The following is an 18,816-nucleotide window of genomic DNA, read 5'->3' on the forward strand; positions in this document are numbered from 1 at the left end:
TTAAACTGATCTATAAATAAATTTATTGAGGCTCTCTTACTTTAATTTCAACTTGTTCTTCCATTTCTTTTGTCTTTATTGTAGTGTATTCCTTCTCTAACCTAAAAATTTGAAACAGCAAATTATAATTAGAAAAACTGCATACAACTTATTGGTGTAATATCTAACAAACAACAATAGAACAGAGATACATATTACTGATACTTCCTCTGTTTACATGGCCACTTCAAATACACTCCTATAAATATTTAGGCTGGGCATTAAAACTAAACTTAAACACAAGGATATGAACAGACTCTGTAATGTAAAGCACAGGTACTTGTATATATTTCTAGTAGCAATGATTTGGGGTTACTCTGTAATAACCACCTAATGTAATGATACAATATTCATTTTAATAGATTCAGCCAAAAGAAAACAGAGCTTGAAAAGCTTGAAGTCAGAAAGGCTCAGTGAGATTTGAGACAAAGATCCTAAACATAAAAAGGAATTTTGGCCCCTCTCCAGCAAGCCACAGAATTGTCCCAACTGAAAAAAAGAGGTAAGGAGAAACAAACTGAAATATGAAAAGCCTCTACATAAGGCAACCAAGGAAGTTTAGACTCAGAATGGTAAGATTTTAAACTATATACAGTTACATGGGCTTTCAGAGAAAAAGGGTTTTTTGAAAGCTTTGTTACTGGTTCTGTTTTAGAAAAGACTGCACACTCTACAGCCTTGATCACTGGCCACTGACAGAAGGATTGGCAAACTCAACTTGAAAGACCCTAGCAAAATCTGCAGTCCAAGAACACTGAATGTACAATAAATTACACACAACTGGAAATTTGCCAAACTTAACCCTGGAATAACACAATATGTTCAGCTTGGCTTATCAGAACAATTTACCACAGGCAGAAAGGATAAGGCACACAACTAACCGTAAAAAAAAAACAAAAAACAAAAAAAACCAAAAAACCCAAACCCCTGTATTATGCTGAGGATTTCAAAGCCCAAATGAAAGTTATTTTACAAATACCAATGGTATTACAAAGTGTAGTTAATTTATATTTTAAACAGCACTACACTTTATTATATATGCAGTCTTTAGCACTTTGAATACTTTTCCTAAGAACTAAAGTCTTAAGAATTTAGGTCAAATCAAAGTTTAACCTCCCTATTCCACCCTCAAAAAAACAAACGATCCCCTCAACAAAACCACCCCCCAGACTACTTTTTTATTCAGACCCTGTTTACAGTAAAGTGTTGTAATTCCCCATAATTTCCATCTTTCTTCAAAAGATTTTTACGTTATTGCTATAAATAACATAGAGCTTTATTACAGTTAAGAAAAGTGACAAGTACTGCTTTAAAAGAATTTTCTTGCAGACAGAACTTCCATTTTAACTGCTTCTAATATAAAACACCAAAAACTTAAAAGATGGAAAAATCAAAATTAAGCAATGAATAACTAGCTTTAAAGATAAACAAACAGTAAGCAGCTCACAGCAACAGTGTAATCTATTTTCTCAAAATGTTATACCTACTTTTTCATCTTTTTTGCATTGTATTTGACTTGGTAAGACGCTTGGATTAATTTGTCTGGACCACTGTCAAACTGATGTGGAATGACCTTTTGAAAGTGCTAAAAGCAATCAGAGCACAAGATTACATGTCATTAATAGCTGCAAAGGAATATACAGACACACATTACACATTTCAGATATCTCTTACAATTTTTATCTTAATTTACCTGTAACATTCCTTCCATGTCAAGTTGCAGTAATTCTGCTTGGTTCATTTGAAGTACTGCTAAACCTACTCGAAATACTATCTCTAAACCCTAAAAACAGAAGTTAAGAAATATCCAACAATTATTCATGGCATTGTCAGGACAGAATCATCACACCACTAACACGGGAAATCGCATCCAGTTTCTCAACCAAGCAAAAAAGCTACTGAAAAATTTCTCAATAAATTGGTACCGGGCTTCTTATTTTCTTCCAAAGACAAGTAGCCTGGTTATTTATTTTCATGCCAGAAACACCCCACCATCCCCCTTCAACAGGTTAGTGCAGAGGTAAAAACTCTCGAGTGACACATGTTCTCTGTTCCAGCCATATCAAACATCTTACATGTATCCAGCACAAAAAAAGCCCAGGTGCTTCTCAAAAACGCCACTTTAATTTCAATCATGGTACAATGCAATTAAGCTATTTAAACAGATACAAGGGAACGCCTCACTCATATATACTCTTTTGGACATGCTCAAGTGTAAGCTGAAAAGATCCATCTTTGACTTACTATTTTCTAAGCAATGACTGCAGAGAGAGCACATAAATAGACCATAAAGTTTAGTTTGTTACCAGTTACAGTCAGGTAAATCTCTAACCCCTAAGCATGACTTAGGTGGCTTCAAGATAGTGACACTGAAGAACACCAAATTTCTTTGGCTATTGTTCATCATCTGAACAGGAGAAGATGCCAACACTCCCTCATCTTGGCCTGTATATCCACATGAAGGTTTAGCTTGGGCTTAAAAGCAGCATTAGTTTCCATCCCAAACTTACTGTAATACTGAGAAACTGATATCCCTGTTGTATGCAATACTATTGCATTGCTTCCAGAACTGCCAGATGTGGTAACTCTTCAACAGGCTTACAGTACAAAGTTGCATAAAGTATCTACATTCAAAAGCTTCATTGCTCTTCCATGACAAACTACATACACATCTCCTACAAAACAATCTGATAGGTATAAGGACTGAAAACCAAGAGCATTTGAGATTTGCCCATCATAACAGGATTTATACAACTACCTAAATAACTGCTTTGAACAGCTACTCTGGAAATGGATCATGAGTATTGAATAGTTACCTCAGACATAAAGATATCAAATATTCTTGTTGCAATTGGTAGTGGAAAAGTTGTAAGGAATATAGTTAAAAACCATGACGATGCATACATAGAAGTGTGGAAACTCTGAGACTGAAAGTGCACATAAAGCTCTGGAAGATGCTCCTGGAAAAGAAGAGGAAGAAACAATACATGTTGAGCTTCTGGTGGTAGTTTTAATGTATGTGTATTTTTGACAAAGTTTGAATAAAAGAAGAAAACAGTTGATGTTTAATAGTGACAGCAGCTCTACACAGGACTAGAAAAGGATTTATTCACCATTCTCAAGAACACACAAGACACATCCCACTTTAGAATGCTCTACAGCACTGCTACAGCTCAGATTACAAAAACACTTCCTAATTCTGATAGGAAGACAAAAATCTCAAAGTCACATCTAGAGTGGGCTATAAAAAATTGCTGGAAAGATCTAGGGTATGGCCAGAGACCTATGTCATATTTGCTGCTCAACATCCCATCCCTGATCTTCATGTCAGGAAGAGGGTCATGAATCTATTTGTCTCTATTGGCCTGACTAGGAAGAAAAATTTTGTTGTGCCCCAAACTTGACCACGATTTTAATTCTACATATGAGGACAGTTTCCATACATCTCCCATACAGTTTCCATTTTTAAAAATAGCTACAAACTGACTGTGAAGACATTGATTTTCAGGATCTTCAATCCAAACAGAATTAGACATTCATATGGTTAAAATGTAGCAATGCAAATCCTCATGCTTCATTCATTGTTTAAAGCTGCTAAAGATTTAAAAAGTAGACCAGACAGCCACATGCATTTAGTTATGAAGTTCTGAAACTAGCTACTCTTGGGAGAGCAGCCCATTAGCCAACAGACACGCCCATTCTTGAACCATAGTTTCCAGGCTCTATACTAATAGTTACTGAAGAAAAAATTTGACAGATTTTGTACATACCTGAATCATGCATTCAAACTGGTACATACAAAGGCCCAGCTCAGCCATGCTTGGTTTAAAGAGTTCTCGTAGTCTGTAATCTTGCATTAATTTAACAAACACACAAAATGCCTCTTCTTCTGGCATCTATAATTAAAATAGAAAAGCACAGTAAAAATTCTGGACAAATATAAAGACATTCGAGAGTGCCTGGGAGAGTTCAGGGTTAGGTCTTTTTGCATGTGCAGTGGGTTTGGTTTGGATTCTTTGCTGTTTTTTGAATTAAGGGATTTATAACCAATTACTAGTAATGAACTTCTGTATATATTGAATTTTGTCAAATTATTTTTTAACTGAAATGGAGGTCTGCAAGTTTCTTATAATATACCAAAACAAAACAAAGTAACACAAAGGCAGCTGTAAGATTATCACCTGTGAAGCTCCACTTGAACTATGAGATTTAGCATAATAGAACTGAAATGAGTAGTTGGACAGTTATAACAACACTGAGCAAAACAGCCATTTTGCAATGCAATCCTGCCTTAGGTCTGAGTAATAGATGTATTCCCCCACCTTAACGATAGCATCTTCTTGGCAAATAGAGACACAGGAAAAAAGAAAATCTCTTTTTATTTGCAGAGTTAACAGCTGCTCTTGACAATTCCATTGTAACAAAATGATGAGGGAAAACTATTTTTAAACTTCCCAATAAAACATAATTATATATTATGCATTCTGGTAGAGATTTTAAAGCATCACATTTTTAATGTTTACCTGCATAAGTAGTAATCCAACTATAAAAGCACTTCCTTGACAGTATCCAACCTCACGATCCACCAAAGAGTAAGCCTGGGAAATAAAGTTTTTAAGACTCTCAATAATTAAAATCTCATTATCAATAAAAAGTAAGCATAGGTCATGCTGTTATTTTGCTAATAACTACACTCTTCCTCTCCCAAATCAGGCAAGGACATTCTATTCTAAAGTTTTAGTCAGATCCTAAACAAAAATGCAACCAGTTTTCAACTACAGGAATTTGCTGAAAGATAATAAAGGCAGCTGGCACACAAACTGCAAAAGGCTACTATTGTTATAGGAGACTGACCAGAGAAAGAAACAACAATTTTTTCAGAAAAATTAAGTGCTGCAAGGTGGAAGAAACGTGGTGATCTCCACAGATGTTACATCTTCATTTTAGAGCTGTAGAAGTTACTATGATTTGGAAACTGCCTGACTTTCCTGGTGAAACTATGTAGCATGGAAAAGTCTTGTCTTTCAAAATTTAAGCTCTAGTAAAATGAAGACAAAATAATACAAACTTAACTTTATGGTGACATTCTCCTTTTATGTTTGGGCTCTATAACAGCAGCACATTAGCTCACACCTGCCACTTGTGGTATCACTTTCAGGTTCAGGAACACTTGGAAACTGAGTGCCAGTCTTGTCTTGGTCAACATTGTTTACTTCCTGGCACCCTTTGTTCCATTATACACTGAGCAGTTAATATGTGACTCTGCTTCAATGCACACTTAGTATGTTTTTTAAATCTATAATACAGTAAGACCATTAACTATAGGAATACCATGTTTGAAAGCTACCTTTGAAACTAGAATGTAATCTTGGTAAACCATTTGTCCTGTGAAGTTTAAAAAACTTCAACACATGAAAGCAATGCAAGCTCAGTACATACAAGGCAAGTTATTTTTCAAGGTTTTGTGAACCCTCTTGCTCTATTTTTAAGGGGTGAAATAATGACTTACCTTCATTACATTGAACAAGACCTCCTGTCCAAGGCTATCTTTTTCTTTAAAAAAATCATGTTCAGGGTATGTTCTGGCAATGTCCCTTCTTATTAATTTCTCACAAGGAGATGTCATTTTCAGCAGCTCTGAATACTGATCCTTAATTGGCATGCTTTGAGCATTGCATAACAGCTGCCAAACAATTGCTCTGAAATGATGAGGTATCCCTTTTCGTACAAGCTCCTAAATCACAAAGAGAGACACAAATTTACTTCTGTTTCCTGAAAATATAAACATGAGCCTAAAGAACAAAAATTTCTACATATTAATATTCTTCATATCTTCGAAGAATGTTTACCTAATGTCACAGACCAATAATTAAGATTATAAAGGACAAACCTCCGTTTTAGCCTGATAGATTGCCTGCTGAAAAAAGGAGTCAGAATCACTTTTAAGTGGGTATATTAACTAATGAAAGTATTCCCCTATTTTTAGTAAATTACTTCAAAACTAGAATATTCAAGTAATTTTACACGAGCTCGAACATTCAAGTAATTTTCCCGTGCGCCATAATTTAATACATATTTATATTTCAAAAGATTACTGAAAATAATACCCTTAGTTATATTTGTAGGGATTGAGATACTAGAAATCATCAGTTTAAAAATTATTTTCAAGACAGGTAAATGATAAAAACAGTAGCACAGCCAACAAAAAATACTGCACCGTGCTACTATTTGAAGTCATTGTCAAGCTTGACAAGCTGTATCCAATTTCTCTGGTGTGCCAGTATTTCCAAGTTCTTTTTCAAAACAGTATTTAAATGTAGTTTCAGACACTGGACCAAGAACATTTAAGTCTACATCTACTGAATTAGCTAAATTTACTTTCTCTTCCCTGGGAAAAAAAAAACCAAAACCAAACAAAAAGGCAGCTAGCAGATCAACAGATCTAGGAATCTGGTACTTGTCTTTTCAGAAAGCACAAGCAGAAAGGAGTCTTGTTGGTTGACCTGAAAACTGAGAAAAATTTGTGAGTCAGGAAGTTTACAGACTGTTTAAAGTGGTACTTTCTGCAACTAGGATCAGTCTGACCTAGAAGATTGTCTCTTCCAGACATGAGGGTTCCTTTAGTAGTGTCTTTTGTACCTTAAGTATTGTTATCAAGTATTCTGTCTCCTAAAGGATAATTTCACTAGTATTTACTCTGAAGCCACAGTAATCTTCTATTCTGCAAAGCTTCCTCTTTCATGTTTGTTACAAATATTTCTCCTACTTCTCCAAACAAAGATTAATTAATGCAACAGTGATAACTTTAAAAGAGACTCTTGCTTTCAGATTTTGGTTTTGTTAAGCTTGAACTCTACTGCAGGTGTTCCATATCTCCAGTCTTCTTCAGAACCATCCTCATAATGCCACCCCCAACTCTTTGCCCATCTAGGACAGCTTGTGTTATCTCCTAAAAGATTTCCAACATCAGCCTCTGGCCATGTTTGTCAACAGCACACTCTCAGATTGCAGATCAGTCACCCTAAAGCCTCCAGGGCTACTCATAATGAAGCATTACCAAGTGGTCTCTTCCTCCAAGTTACCATCCAGCTGATTGACAGAATAACAAGAGTTAATCTCTCCAAGAATCCTAAAGGAACATCAGGAAAATGCACATGCTAAGGAGCAGTAAAATGGTGCTATTCTACTCAGAATTACACACTGAAACAGGAGGGCTTCAGTCATCCTTAAGAAACCCTCCATAAACCCATAGCAACTTCTGAAGTGGATCAAAAGACATCAGGATGGAACACATCACCTATGCAGGAAGATACATACACCTATGTCTAAAACTTTAAAAACTTACCTAATACCTTCAAAAAAGTAACCAAGACAAGAGGATATCTATGCTGCTAAAGTCATACCTACTGGCACAATCAGGAAATAGGTATGGATGTTCTGGTGTTCCATCATAAATGCAGAATGACACAGTTCAGGCTGACTTTCAACAAACAGAGCGAAAACAACAAAAAAATTGGTAACTCACTTGCAATATAATATTTACTGAAAGCCTGTCAAATACTCCCAGAATTATACTTGGTCAGCTCTCAAAATCTGATACTTGTGACACTTAAAAAAGTTCAAATGAACTCTACCCAACCAGATCTACTTATTACTGTCTTGCTTCTACTTTCTCTTGCCTGGTACATGTGGCGTTCTTTTCATAATCTTTTGGAAACACCTTCCCAGAAACTCTTTTCCCTACACAAGCAGGAAGTCTTGTATTAATTTTCTTCTCTTGTTTCCTCTCTGAAGTCATGTTCTCTCTTCACAACTGCTTCACATAAAAGATGCTTTAGCCCATTGTTCTGCCATCCCACAACCTATTCATACACACACATTTCAGTCTGCTCAAAAGACCCTGAAATTTGTATTCTGCACATAAAACTACAGACTAGAACCAAAGCAGGAAAGACTTGGCGGCAAACAAAAAAAATTCCCTACTCTATACTTGCTGCCTCTGAAACATCGTTATGTTCAAATGCCCTAGATACTTTTTAGTTTCAATTTAAAGTGTAATTAAATTCCACTTCTGTACGTGCCCATGACTACCTCAAACAGGACACACACTAGTCAAATTTTATCAGCCCACTCAGAATTTAGAAACTGTGTTTTTCTACTTATGGTCACTCCTGGGGTCAACATGCTTTGCATGCACAAAAAATTGTACATGAGTCTCACACAGTAGAGTTATCAGTTGTTTTAAAAAGACAGCTGATCAGTGGGAAAATAATAATTGCATCTAACTATCAGATGCCTACAAGTGCATTTTCAGCAATTCCATTTTGTAAACATGAAGCACATGTTCCCTGTATTCATGGGAATCTCTCATCAGAGGTAGACTGAAAGCTTAAATATTTATAGTAAATGCATCCAGTTTCCAATAACAGGCATTTGCTGGGCAAAACAGTCATAAAAATTCTGCTAACACTAAGGGAACACTAAGGCTTAGGGATGAAAGTAGATTCAACTGGAAGCTTCTATTACATATTTATTTTTTTTTTAAAAGTCAATAGTAAGATAAGAGTATCACTTATATCACATCTCAAATACATCCTAAAAACTAGTGTCCAACAACTACCTTAACTTGCTTTTCTTTCTTTTTCCGTACATCTTCCCATTCATTCACAATCCTTCCCCACAAAATCCATGAGTCTTCTTCAAGATGGCTGAGATTGCTAGAAGCTGATGAACTAGATACCAAAGAAGATCCACTATTTCTTCTTGACCCATTTACTGAGCGCAAGGATTTGCTATCTGTTTCCAAGAGTCTGCAAAAGAAGCACATGAAAACTCAATTTAAATTCTTCTAATCACAGGACAATACTATTTGTTTGCTTAGAAGTCTGTTCCTACAAACTCTTTACAAAGAAAGCACCCAAGAGGTCAGTGGAACAGTTTTTCCAACATATATTTGTACTAAATTATACAAGAAGATCTGGTCAATGTTACTGTTTCTTCTTGAGATCTCAAGAAATCCTGTAGACAGAAGCATAGCTCACACTGCAGCCTTTCAAGAAAAATAAAAATGTCACAACACTGAACAGTGAGATTTTAACACAAGCATTTTGTGGTCTCACAGACTCGATCTTGCTACATAAGGATATCAAATTAGAGAAAATACACAGGGAAGATTCTTTGTTTTCAGGCAGAAGTACCAGGAAGAAGGCTTTGTTTTACTAGAAAAAAACCACACAGTCATTCATCAAACTGACAAAGAGAACATAAAGGAGTAAAATATCCTCATTGATAGTGTCAAATCTCAAAATACCACAAACGAGACAATAGTTCTAAAGAAAGAACAACAAAATTAGCCTCCTAAAAGTCTACCTGATTACACAGGTACAGACAGAATAATTAAAACCTGGAGTAATTTTGAAACACCTGACATTAGCTAACAACTGTTTTCAGAAGAACATGGTGTTCTATAAAAGAAAATAAACATACATCTGAGAGCTAAAGGATGAGGACCAGACAGCAGAAGTTGTTAATACAGCTAATGAAAATGTAAGGGAGCAAAGTATACATAAAGATGTGCCAAGTGCTGAAAGAATTGCTGAACAGACTTCCCTGCTACCCAGTTGCTCTGGCCATCAATTTTGCAAGGAGATGGGGAGCACACTTTGTTTATCTGCAATTAATCCCCACATGCAGGGAGCAGGCTTTTAGGCCACATTGCTTAGGTAAAAGCAAGAATTCAGAATAACTTGAAAAAGTGTTTTGCTGCATCAAGTTTAATTTGTGCCTTAACTTTTAAGAGTAATAAGGTTGAATAATTTCTTACAGCTACCCTGCCCCCTCCAGCATTTCAACAAGGTCAGGTTAGGTTTTAGCTATTTAATCAATCATAACATGAGTTATGTTGTACCTGACATAGTACTCAAATCTCAGCATACCTGCAGTTTTTAAGCTTTCTGCTACAATAGAGATATTTCTAGTAGCCTTCCCTGTTCCCAGCTTTCACCTACTGGCATTTATGGAATCAGGGAAAAAAATTTAATTCATGAAGACAAGTACAGTCTCTGCAACAGTATTTTATCTGGAAAAGGATTAAATAAGTGCTGTTGTTGAAAAAGCTTGTTTTTTCAAAACCAATTTTAATTTAGTCCCTATTAAATGGATACAGAAAATCATGTTTGGAGGAAAAATTAAAAACTACATTTTTCATGTTTAGAAGCCTGCCCTACAGTGACATATAATGAAAATTCACACTTTGGAACTTTCCCTCTCAACCTGATACACTCCCTTAGGAAGAAATTCAGAGTAATCACAGAAGAAAAACGGGCACAGAGAAAACACCACAATTATAAAAACAAGATTCCAACAAGTCACTGTCAGTTTTCATGGCTTTCTATAGAATTTAAGTTTCTGTAATTTGACCTTACCTGGATAAATACATTGTCCTTAGATTTGAAATCAGGTAGTTCTTTTCACAGCAAGTAAAGAGTTCTGTGGCATTTAGTCAGTGTTTTCTTCCACCTAAAACATTTATAAATGATTTACTAATTCCAAACAGCTCTACCAGGACTCTGGACCGAGCTGTCTCATTATTCTGAGGGGACTTCCAGTATAGTTGGATTATTACAGAATGCTACAAGACATAGCTTGATACAATTTGAGTTTTTTCAATTTCTAGCTCTTTAATTCATATTTTCCTTACTGACACAAAAAATAACAATGAAAAAGAAACTTTCAAAACATCCATCACCAGCAATTCTTCCAGCAAAAAGAAACAAGAATGGTTCCCTGTGTTCAGAGTACAATTCTTTGTCAACAAAGTGCCACTGTGCTAAAATGCAGATCCCAACTGTTCTGAAACTACAGTGCACCCAGCACAATAAAAGCATCAAATTTCTCTACTGAAGTGTAGTGTCTCACAAGAAAAGGTACACTTGATGGGATAGCCTCTAATCAGAATTCACACAAAATGCTACCGTGGGATTAAACAACAGGTCTGGCTAAAATTAAATAAAACCAGATAAAGATCTGTTACCTTATTTACTAAATGCAAAAAACTGACTTGAAAAAGAGAGGATAGCAAGCCCAAGCTCACATTCTCCCTTCAACAAGAAATCTGTCGGGCTTAGAGATGACTCTAGATGTAAAGAGATTATGATCTAATGCAGATAAGCTGTCCAAAGAACAGATATTGCTGCTTTTCAACTAAAGTTAGTCTCTAAAGTTAGTTGTACACAGAGCTGAATGCCTTGGATCAAATGCAAATTATCTTTCTTAAAAGCATTCTATTATTTTATACTCTCTTGATATATTTTAATTTGCTACTAACACAGCAAAAATTACATATAGTTTATCTTTGAAGAAGAGAGAATCCCGCAAGCCACAAGAGGATAAGCAGGTGGTCTAGAAGCTGTCTTCCATTCTTCATCAAGAACTAGACAGATTTAACAAATCCCTTCTAAGTTGCATTGCTATTGGAATGCAGAATAGGAACAGGACAGAAGACATGCCAGGTGACACAATGGCATTAGCTCCTCCTCCCAGTTACTCTTTTCCTCTACTGGAGTTATTACCCTTATAACTGAAACAGCAGAGTAAAAAAAACCTAAGTACCTCACTGCTTCTGTGCAAAGTCCAGCATGCTGCCAGAAACTGGAGCAGAAGCTCACTTGAGCTAAACTACCCCACTCTGCACTTCCCTGCAGCACAAGGGATCTTCAGTAGGCACCATCTGCAAAGTCTAAACCCTATCTGGAGATGGAGTTCTCCTCCACAGTTAACGTCTCACGAACTCTTGAAACATACTTGTCAAAGAAAACAAAGTACTGCTAGAGGCCAGAGGACTTAGAAGCCACACCTCATAAAGGCAAATAAGTAAGGGATATTGACATTCAGCATTAAGAAAGCACACAGTCCAATTTTGTTTCTTACTGAGATTGCCAGTTTGCAACCACTGCACTTCAAAAGCAACTGATCCAACTATAAGTTTCATCTTGAGCTGTGGATGACGCTGATAAAATACACACTCATGGAAAGGGTGCCAAGAAAATGGTTGCTTTGGTTGCTTACTATATATATAAAAAAGCCAGGAAAAAAACAGAAAAGATTGATTAGGAAATTACTTTTCATTAAATTAAGACATTATGCATCTGCTACCACTAGCATACGAGCATATGAGCAGGACCCATCAACTATTTCTTGCAAATAAAGATAGCTGAACAATTCCACCTCTAAATAGAACAAGTTAAACAGTGGAAAGCAAGAACTGGATAAAAGTGGGGAAAAAATAAAGAAAACGGAATTCAGAAATCTTTAACATTTAAAAAGCTAATAGAAATTACAGTTTTGATCTGAGAAGGCAAGGTTACATGGAAGTTTCATCCCTAAGATACTCTACGCTAAATATGACTGGACTTGATGATCTTGAAGGTTTCTTCCAACCTAAACAATTCTATGATTCTATGAAACTGGTTACTGAAACTCTTACATCTCCAGTGTAAATTCTTAGGATCAGAGGCACCTACCAACACTCCTATAAAACCAGGAGAGAAAACCACCTTTTTAAGTTCCACAAAAAAAAGAACTTTTAAAAACATATGCACAACTTTGGTCTTTTAAGTTAAAAACCAGTGCTGTGAAGTTTTATCAAACCCCCTTTTACCAGCCTCTGTGCTGAAACTACAATAAACTAAGTTTAGTCTCATTACTTACTGTACTTAAAGATCAGAAAGTTTTTCATTCACCTGTTCTGTTCCTCAAGTTTGGCAAGTAACTCTATGTCGTCTGGACTCAGCTGTGTTGGTGAGGATGGTGATAATGCTGGTGTAGACAGAGTGGTAGAGGAGGATGTAGTGTGTAAGGAGGCAGATGGACTTGCCACCTGACTGGCCATTTGACTGACGGTGTGTGATACTGTGTTCTTCACCCATGAGAGAGTAGAGCTCAGCTTTCCTGCAACCTTGTCTGTCGCCACCTGTGATGACAAAAAGAAGAGGATGCAGTAGTTGCCTTTTTTTAACATTTTTTCAGTAAACCTGTAGTCACTGAAGAGAGAGAAAAAAATTAAGAAAAAAAAAAATCAATATGAAGTGACATTGAGACCATTTATTTTTCAAGAACACCCAAGGCTGTCCAAAAGCAACACAAGCATCAGCATCAACACAATCATATAGAAGTAACAAGCAAGTATGCTGCTAATCCACAAGGAAAGGTTTAGAGGAATTCTTGAGGTATACTCACAGAGCTCATTTATGCAGTACAGACATACTGCAGGATCCACAATCAACTCCAATGTCTCATTACAAAAATAAAGAGATAAAAGCTTATTTTAAAACACCTTGATAAACTAATAATGGCATAGAGACTGTGAAAACCAGATACAGGAACACTCAACTACTTTATTGACCAACACTGGAGCAGTACAAGTAAATCAGTGTAAACACTTCAGAACACTCACTGCTCACCTTCACAAACCCCTGCAGTGACAGGACAGAGAAACAGGGGCACCACATTTCTAATCTACACCAAAGCAAAAGATCCTCTAGCAGAAACAATTTACACCCATGAATTTACAACAGTTCCTGAATGTCTTACATTAATGGCCTCATGGTGCCAGGTCTAGTCCTTTCCTCACTTTGTTTTCAGGTCATTCCTACACCAAGAGTCCCTGAACCCTGATCCCACTGCCAGTGCCTGGAGAGAGGTTCTGGAGGGAAAGTGAGGTGCTACCAGAGCAGAAGGGAGCTCTGAGCACACAGTCAGGGACTGACCAAAATTTACAGCTAGTTCTTGACCAGTGTCATAGGACTATGCAGCCTAACAGAGCCACTGATCACCAGAAAAGAAACAGCAGCAGCAGCTCCTGGTGGTATTTTCTAATAGAGCTTCCTTCAGCAACTGAAATATGCCAACGTAGCTTTGACCTGCAGACATTCACAACAGAGTTCAATTCCACAGCTGGCCCAATCTAGATGCACCTTAAAAGAAGAAATAGCTGCCTAGCAAAAGGTTAAAACTTCTCAAATCCAAGCTTGAAGAGGAACTTCCTTTTAACACAGTGCTGCTGGCAGCTCTTTATTTTGACCTTCGCTGACTTCCTCAAAACACTGATTTGCTCAACACTTGTTACAAACAATTCTGCAATACAGCCTATAGAATAATTACTAAGATAATAAAGACAATCAGCTACAGGATAAAAAATACCTTCCCAAGATCCTCTCATCAAATCTAAGTAAAGTAGAACTTAGACTGAAAAAGTAACTCCATCTCAGCCCACCATGTATTTATCTGAAGCACAGCGTATAGAGCAGCTGGCTGCTAAAGTAGAAGCTTCTATTTAGATTAAAAAAAAAAGTTTGCGGTAGCATTTTAATTAAAACCAGCAGTGTTTTATTTTCATGTCATTTCAAAAGGAAGACACACTGAATAACTTCAGAAAACAAGAGGAACTCTACAGGCCAAGCACAGAACAGAGATACCCTATCTCCCCATTTCCTCTCCACCAGCAATATGACAATTAAAAGCTCTCCTAGAGGACTTGCAAAGAGATATCCAGTTTCAATATGCTTAACATTCATTCTGGAAAGAGTAACAGATTTTACTAGAAATTTTCATATGCAGGGATATAAACAGCAATAGTAAGGCCCCAACATACATATCAGAAAGGTTCCAGCTGGTGCTAACATCACTGTTGGACAAGAAACAAACAAAACCAAACAAAAAGCCACCTAGCAATAGTGCATTATTTTCAAGATAATCCTTGAAAAAATCAATTCCAATACCAGCATTTGACTCCATGGTTTATATAAGAAAGAAATTAAAATTGCTAGAGGCTTCAAAATCTTAATTTAATACATGCAGCCAATACTCAGTTTCACTCAGCCAAATAATTTATTCTCTATTGTTAGGAAAAAGTTATTGCTGTTTCCCTTTGAATAAAACAGCATTATCATAAAGTATCATAGCATATCTCACTTAAGATTGTTTTCTCAAAGGCTTTAAACTGCTTAAAATATGAAAAGTAATGCAACTATTCTAGAATCAAATGCTGGCAGAATCAGTCAGTCTTAAGACGAACAAGGTTTTAACAGTCACCCATTCCAAGACTCTTACACATAAATATCAAAAGTGGTGATTTTGAGTAATGCTCTACATGACAGAAACAGGATGAGGAATTACACAATCCATTTGTATTACCTTACAAAGTAACATGGAAGATAAGATGAAAAAGTAAATCCAAGCTGAGTCTGGCATTATGAAGCTCATACACCATGATAAGATAGATGAAGGAGGGAGTGGGGTGAAGGATGGAAATCAAGAATCTTACTGACATTCATTCACCAATACATGACTAGGCATTGAAAAAATAATGGAAAAGCTTGTAGAAACCAATTATGTGGACAATATTGGTGCCACAAAAATTCCTAATCTGAAAGCATTGATACATACAACAAGCAAAATGCACAGCTGCAAACAACAAATGTTAGAAGATCAAAAGACTCACAGAGAAGTCTGTACCAAAAACACATGAATTTTGGGGGGGGAAAACAGCTATGGCAGTCAACAAAGAACGAGCTAAATTAAGAAAAGGTTCTGATGTAACAGCTAAATAGTGAAGCCTACATCCATTTTTCCCAGGTTTTCCAGGGTTTCCTAAAGTCAGCTCTCAAATTGTCAGCATCAGTGTAGACTCCTGGACCTAGACAAGAAGGCATTATCATTTCCTTATTACTTTCCCTAAATAGGATAAGAGTAACAGAATTTTCATATTTAATCATTTCCACCGATGTTAATTTCAAGACTCCCATTCAGTGAGTTCTTTAGCAAGTGACTTGAGGCATTGCTGAAATTAGGTCACTGCAATTTGAAAATGTGAAAACTAGCACTCCCATCAACATGCCCACAGTGCTCCTACACTTGCTCTTCCAAATCCTTACTCTTTGCTTCAGAGAATCCCCACAATGTGTCACAAGCTTGCAACTCCACATACACCATTCCATTTAACTACCCGGCCACCACAAAACCACAGACCACTGCTACCCACCTTTCCCCTGACAAACCCCACAAGAAATCCATGTCCCATTACTAAGACAACACATACACACAGTACAGAAGTTAATCCTACTGATTCCCAAGAGATACTTACCTCAACCACACAGGAGAGAGCTAAAGGTTTCACTCTAGCCCATTCAGAGAAATTGGGGCTCCCCAGTTTAAAAACACCAGAACTATCAAGTTGTTGAAATTAGTCCTCTGCCTTTATTGTACCAAAGAAAATAAATTCAGTATGAACTATGGCAGATACTCTTGCTGCATATCACCAACTCCAGAAAACACAAGAAAATCTGGATGACTTTAACACCTCCTGGCTTTAGAGATGTGATTTAGGTTAACACTTCATTCTGGAAAGACTCAAGAAAGCCATCATCATTAAACCTTTTATTTTATTCTTTGTATTTTTGGACAGTCTCCTGAAGTTTTTCCAAAGCAAATGTTTCTTTTAAAACATGGTTATTATTTAGCCATTGATATTCCCGCAGGCCTGCAGCAGTGACTCCCTTTTGACTAAAACAATGATGCTCTACTGTTAGGAAGTGCCTTTCCCTTTGCTGCTCTTCATTGTTGTGGAAAACAAAGCAACATACACCCCCAAGTCCATCCCAAAATCTTAGCTAGGTCACAGCAATAAATGTGTTTACACATGAAAGGACTTTTGAATGCCATGATGCTCACTGAGTGTCGACACTTAGGCAGATACTTCCATCAGTTTGGAAATAGTTATCTTCAAACAGGTGAGGGGAACAAGACTTAACTACTATTGACTTTCTACTCTGCTGCAGTTTTCAGTGAGCAAAACAGAACTACCAGCAATTCTCACCCATTTGGTCAGTCATTAGGCAAGGCACAGACCTGATAAATGTTGATATAAAACACATATATGATGTGCAATTTCCATATGCCAAATTAAATTTATAAAATTCAGTATCTCAACTTTAGGTTTAGTACCTTTAACTAGCTGCTGATTACAGTGCTTTATTATCAAAAGGAAGTATGTTTAGATTTTTTAGTTACTCAAAGGAATATTGCAGTGGAGCAGCATATGAAATATTTTAAATAAAGTTAGCTGAATGTAGATTGTAGCACCCCACATTATGTTCAATTACATAAATCCCCTTCCCTGAGAATCCCAAGGTATTGTGCAGTACCTTAGAGCAAGGCCAAAAATGTTACCACCATGTATTTTTTGCATTTGACAGGCAATCCTTGTTTTTAGAAAAAGTCTATTTATATTTCTTTTTAAAAGGCTATTTCAGTGTACAAATTAAATTAGTTTAATACCTCTATTCAGCAAGCCCTTGAGAAAAATCAGTATTAAAGTTACAGGTATCTTAATTACCCAAAATATTGTCACAACTATTCTTATCATATGACAAAAGTAAAAACTGCAAACCTTACTCAAACACTACTGTATGCATCATATACTCTTTACTCTTTCTTCTCTTCCTGAAATGAGAGTTTCCGTAATACAAGAAGTAATCCTTCTACTACTCTACATATAAAAAGAAGTCGCATAATTTGGGCCGAAATGGTATCTGTGGTTTTCAAGCCAGTCATAGAGCATTCCACAGACCCAGTCTCCACTTGCCTCAGAAAAAAGTTAATAGTATTCTAATATCTGAAGAACAAACTCAACTGACTCAGGCAATGACATATGCAGGACAGGTATCTGGTGAATCAGCCTGTTACCACGTCTCCTGACAAGCTAAAATCCTAATTCAAGGTTCAACAGTTTCACTTTAAGCTTCATCTACATCTTTTATACTACAAATTCATATATCTGATTTCTGCTGAAGTCTGAGGTAAAAGTCTTGATTCATACTCTTATTCATGACTTTCTTGTAGTATCACCTAACAACAGTCAAAAACATGATGGCTAGCATTCACCAGCTTCCAATTCACTTGATATTCATTAACTCTCAAAGTTTTTCTGACATAAAGAATAAAGCAGCCTACAATTCTATATTTTGTAAATATTAAGGTATCAGAAAGCTTTCTGTAGTATCATTCAGTAAATACACGTTTTAGAAGTCCACTTCAGACTCGAACATGTTGGGCTTTAGAAAGAAGAAACTTGAAGATGCAACTTCACACACACAAAGTAACACACAATCACATAAGGTGTCTTAAGCAGGTACTTCATTAGAAATTTAGAGATCCACTAGAAGTTGAAACGATTGCTCAAAGTCATATGAATAACATCTCAATCACTGACCAAACTCCACTGAATTATATTTATTTCCAAGAACAAGTCCAGTTTTTTCACTACCTCTGAAGTCCATTGCAGTTACAATCTGTCAAGCATTGTTCCACTGTGTAAGCTGCAGAAGACAAACCACAGAGCAAATGTTATCTCCGGTCCATCTAAAGATGGTCCTTCATCTAACAAGTCTGACATCTGACACAGCAATGTAACAATCTTCAGGAAACCATAGAGACCTTCTTTCAAGGGGAAAAGAACTAGATACAGTGCTTTTGTACAAAAGATAGCTGAGAGCTCAGAGCTACAAGAAAAAATACTGATGGACTACAGTAAAAACCTTTAACGGGAAACTTCTTTGTTCTCTTAGACCTCAGTTCAGAAAACACCTTCATATTTTCATATTCATTCAGATTTTCATATTCAAGCTACGCACACATAAAGGACCACCCCCTTGGCTAACAAAATAGAGGGAAGAATCAGAATAATCAGCTAACATTAAAGAATAACTACTGCAAAATAAG

At 36.4% G+C, this 18,816-nt stretch overlaps 1 protein-coding gene across 12 annotated transcripts in view; it reads right to left on the reverse strand.

Annotated features, from left to right (window-relative positions):
* The window catches only part of EVI5 (ecotropic viral integration site 5), a 74,223-nt gene that overhangs the window by 49,539 nt on the left and 5,868 nt on the right, over window positions 1-18,816 (reverse strand). For 9 of the 12 annotated variants that reach the window (XM_071750731.1, XM_071750721.1, XM_071750725.1 and 6 more), the window contains exons 2-10: window positions 12,780-13,009; window positions 8,660-8,849; window positions 5,549-5,773; window positions 4,563-4,637; window positions 3,810-3,935; window positions 2,856-2,999; window positions 1,733-1,822; window positions 1,527-1,624; window positions 41-101 (exon numbers count right to left, since the gene is read on the reverse strand). In XM_071750731.1, coding sequence (XP_071606832.1) covers window positions 41-101; window positions 1,527-1,624; window positions 1,733-1,822; window positions 2,856-2,999; window positions 3,810-3,935; window positions 4,563-4,637; window positions 5,549-5,773; window positions 8,660-8,849; window positions 12,780-12,928 — 1,158 coding nt within the window. In that variant the 5' untranslated portion in view covers window positions 12,929-13,009. Of the gene's footprint in view, window positions 1-40; window positions 102-1,526; window positions 1,625-1,732; window positions 1,823-2,855; window positions 3,000-3,809; window positions 3,936-4,562; window positions 4,638-5,548; window positions 5,774-7,442; window positions 7,467-8,659; window positions 8,850-10,463; window positions 10,558-12,779; window positions 13,010-18,816 lie in introns of those variants that run through there. The other 3 variants (XM_071750727.1, XM_071750722.1, XM_071750732.1) reach the window with 3 other exon arrangements.

The sequence above is a fragment of the Heliangelus exortis genome, chromosome 8 (genome assembly GCF_036169615.1).
Source record: "Heliangelus exortis chromosome 8, bHelExo1.hap1, whole genome shotgun sequence".
NCBI lineage: Eukaryota > Metazoa > Chordata > Aves > Apodiformes > Trochilidae > Heliangelus > Heliangelus exortis.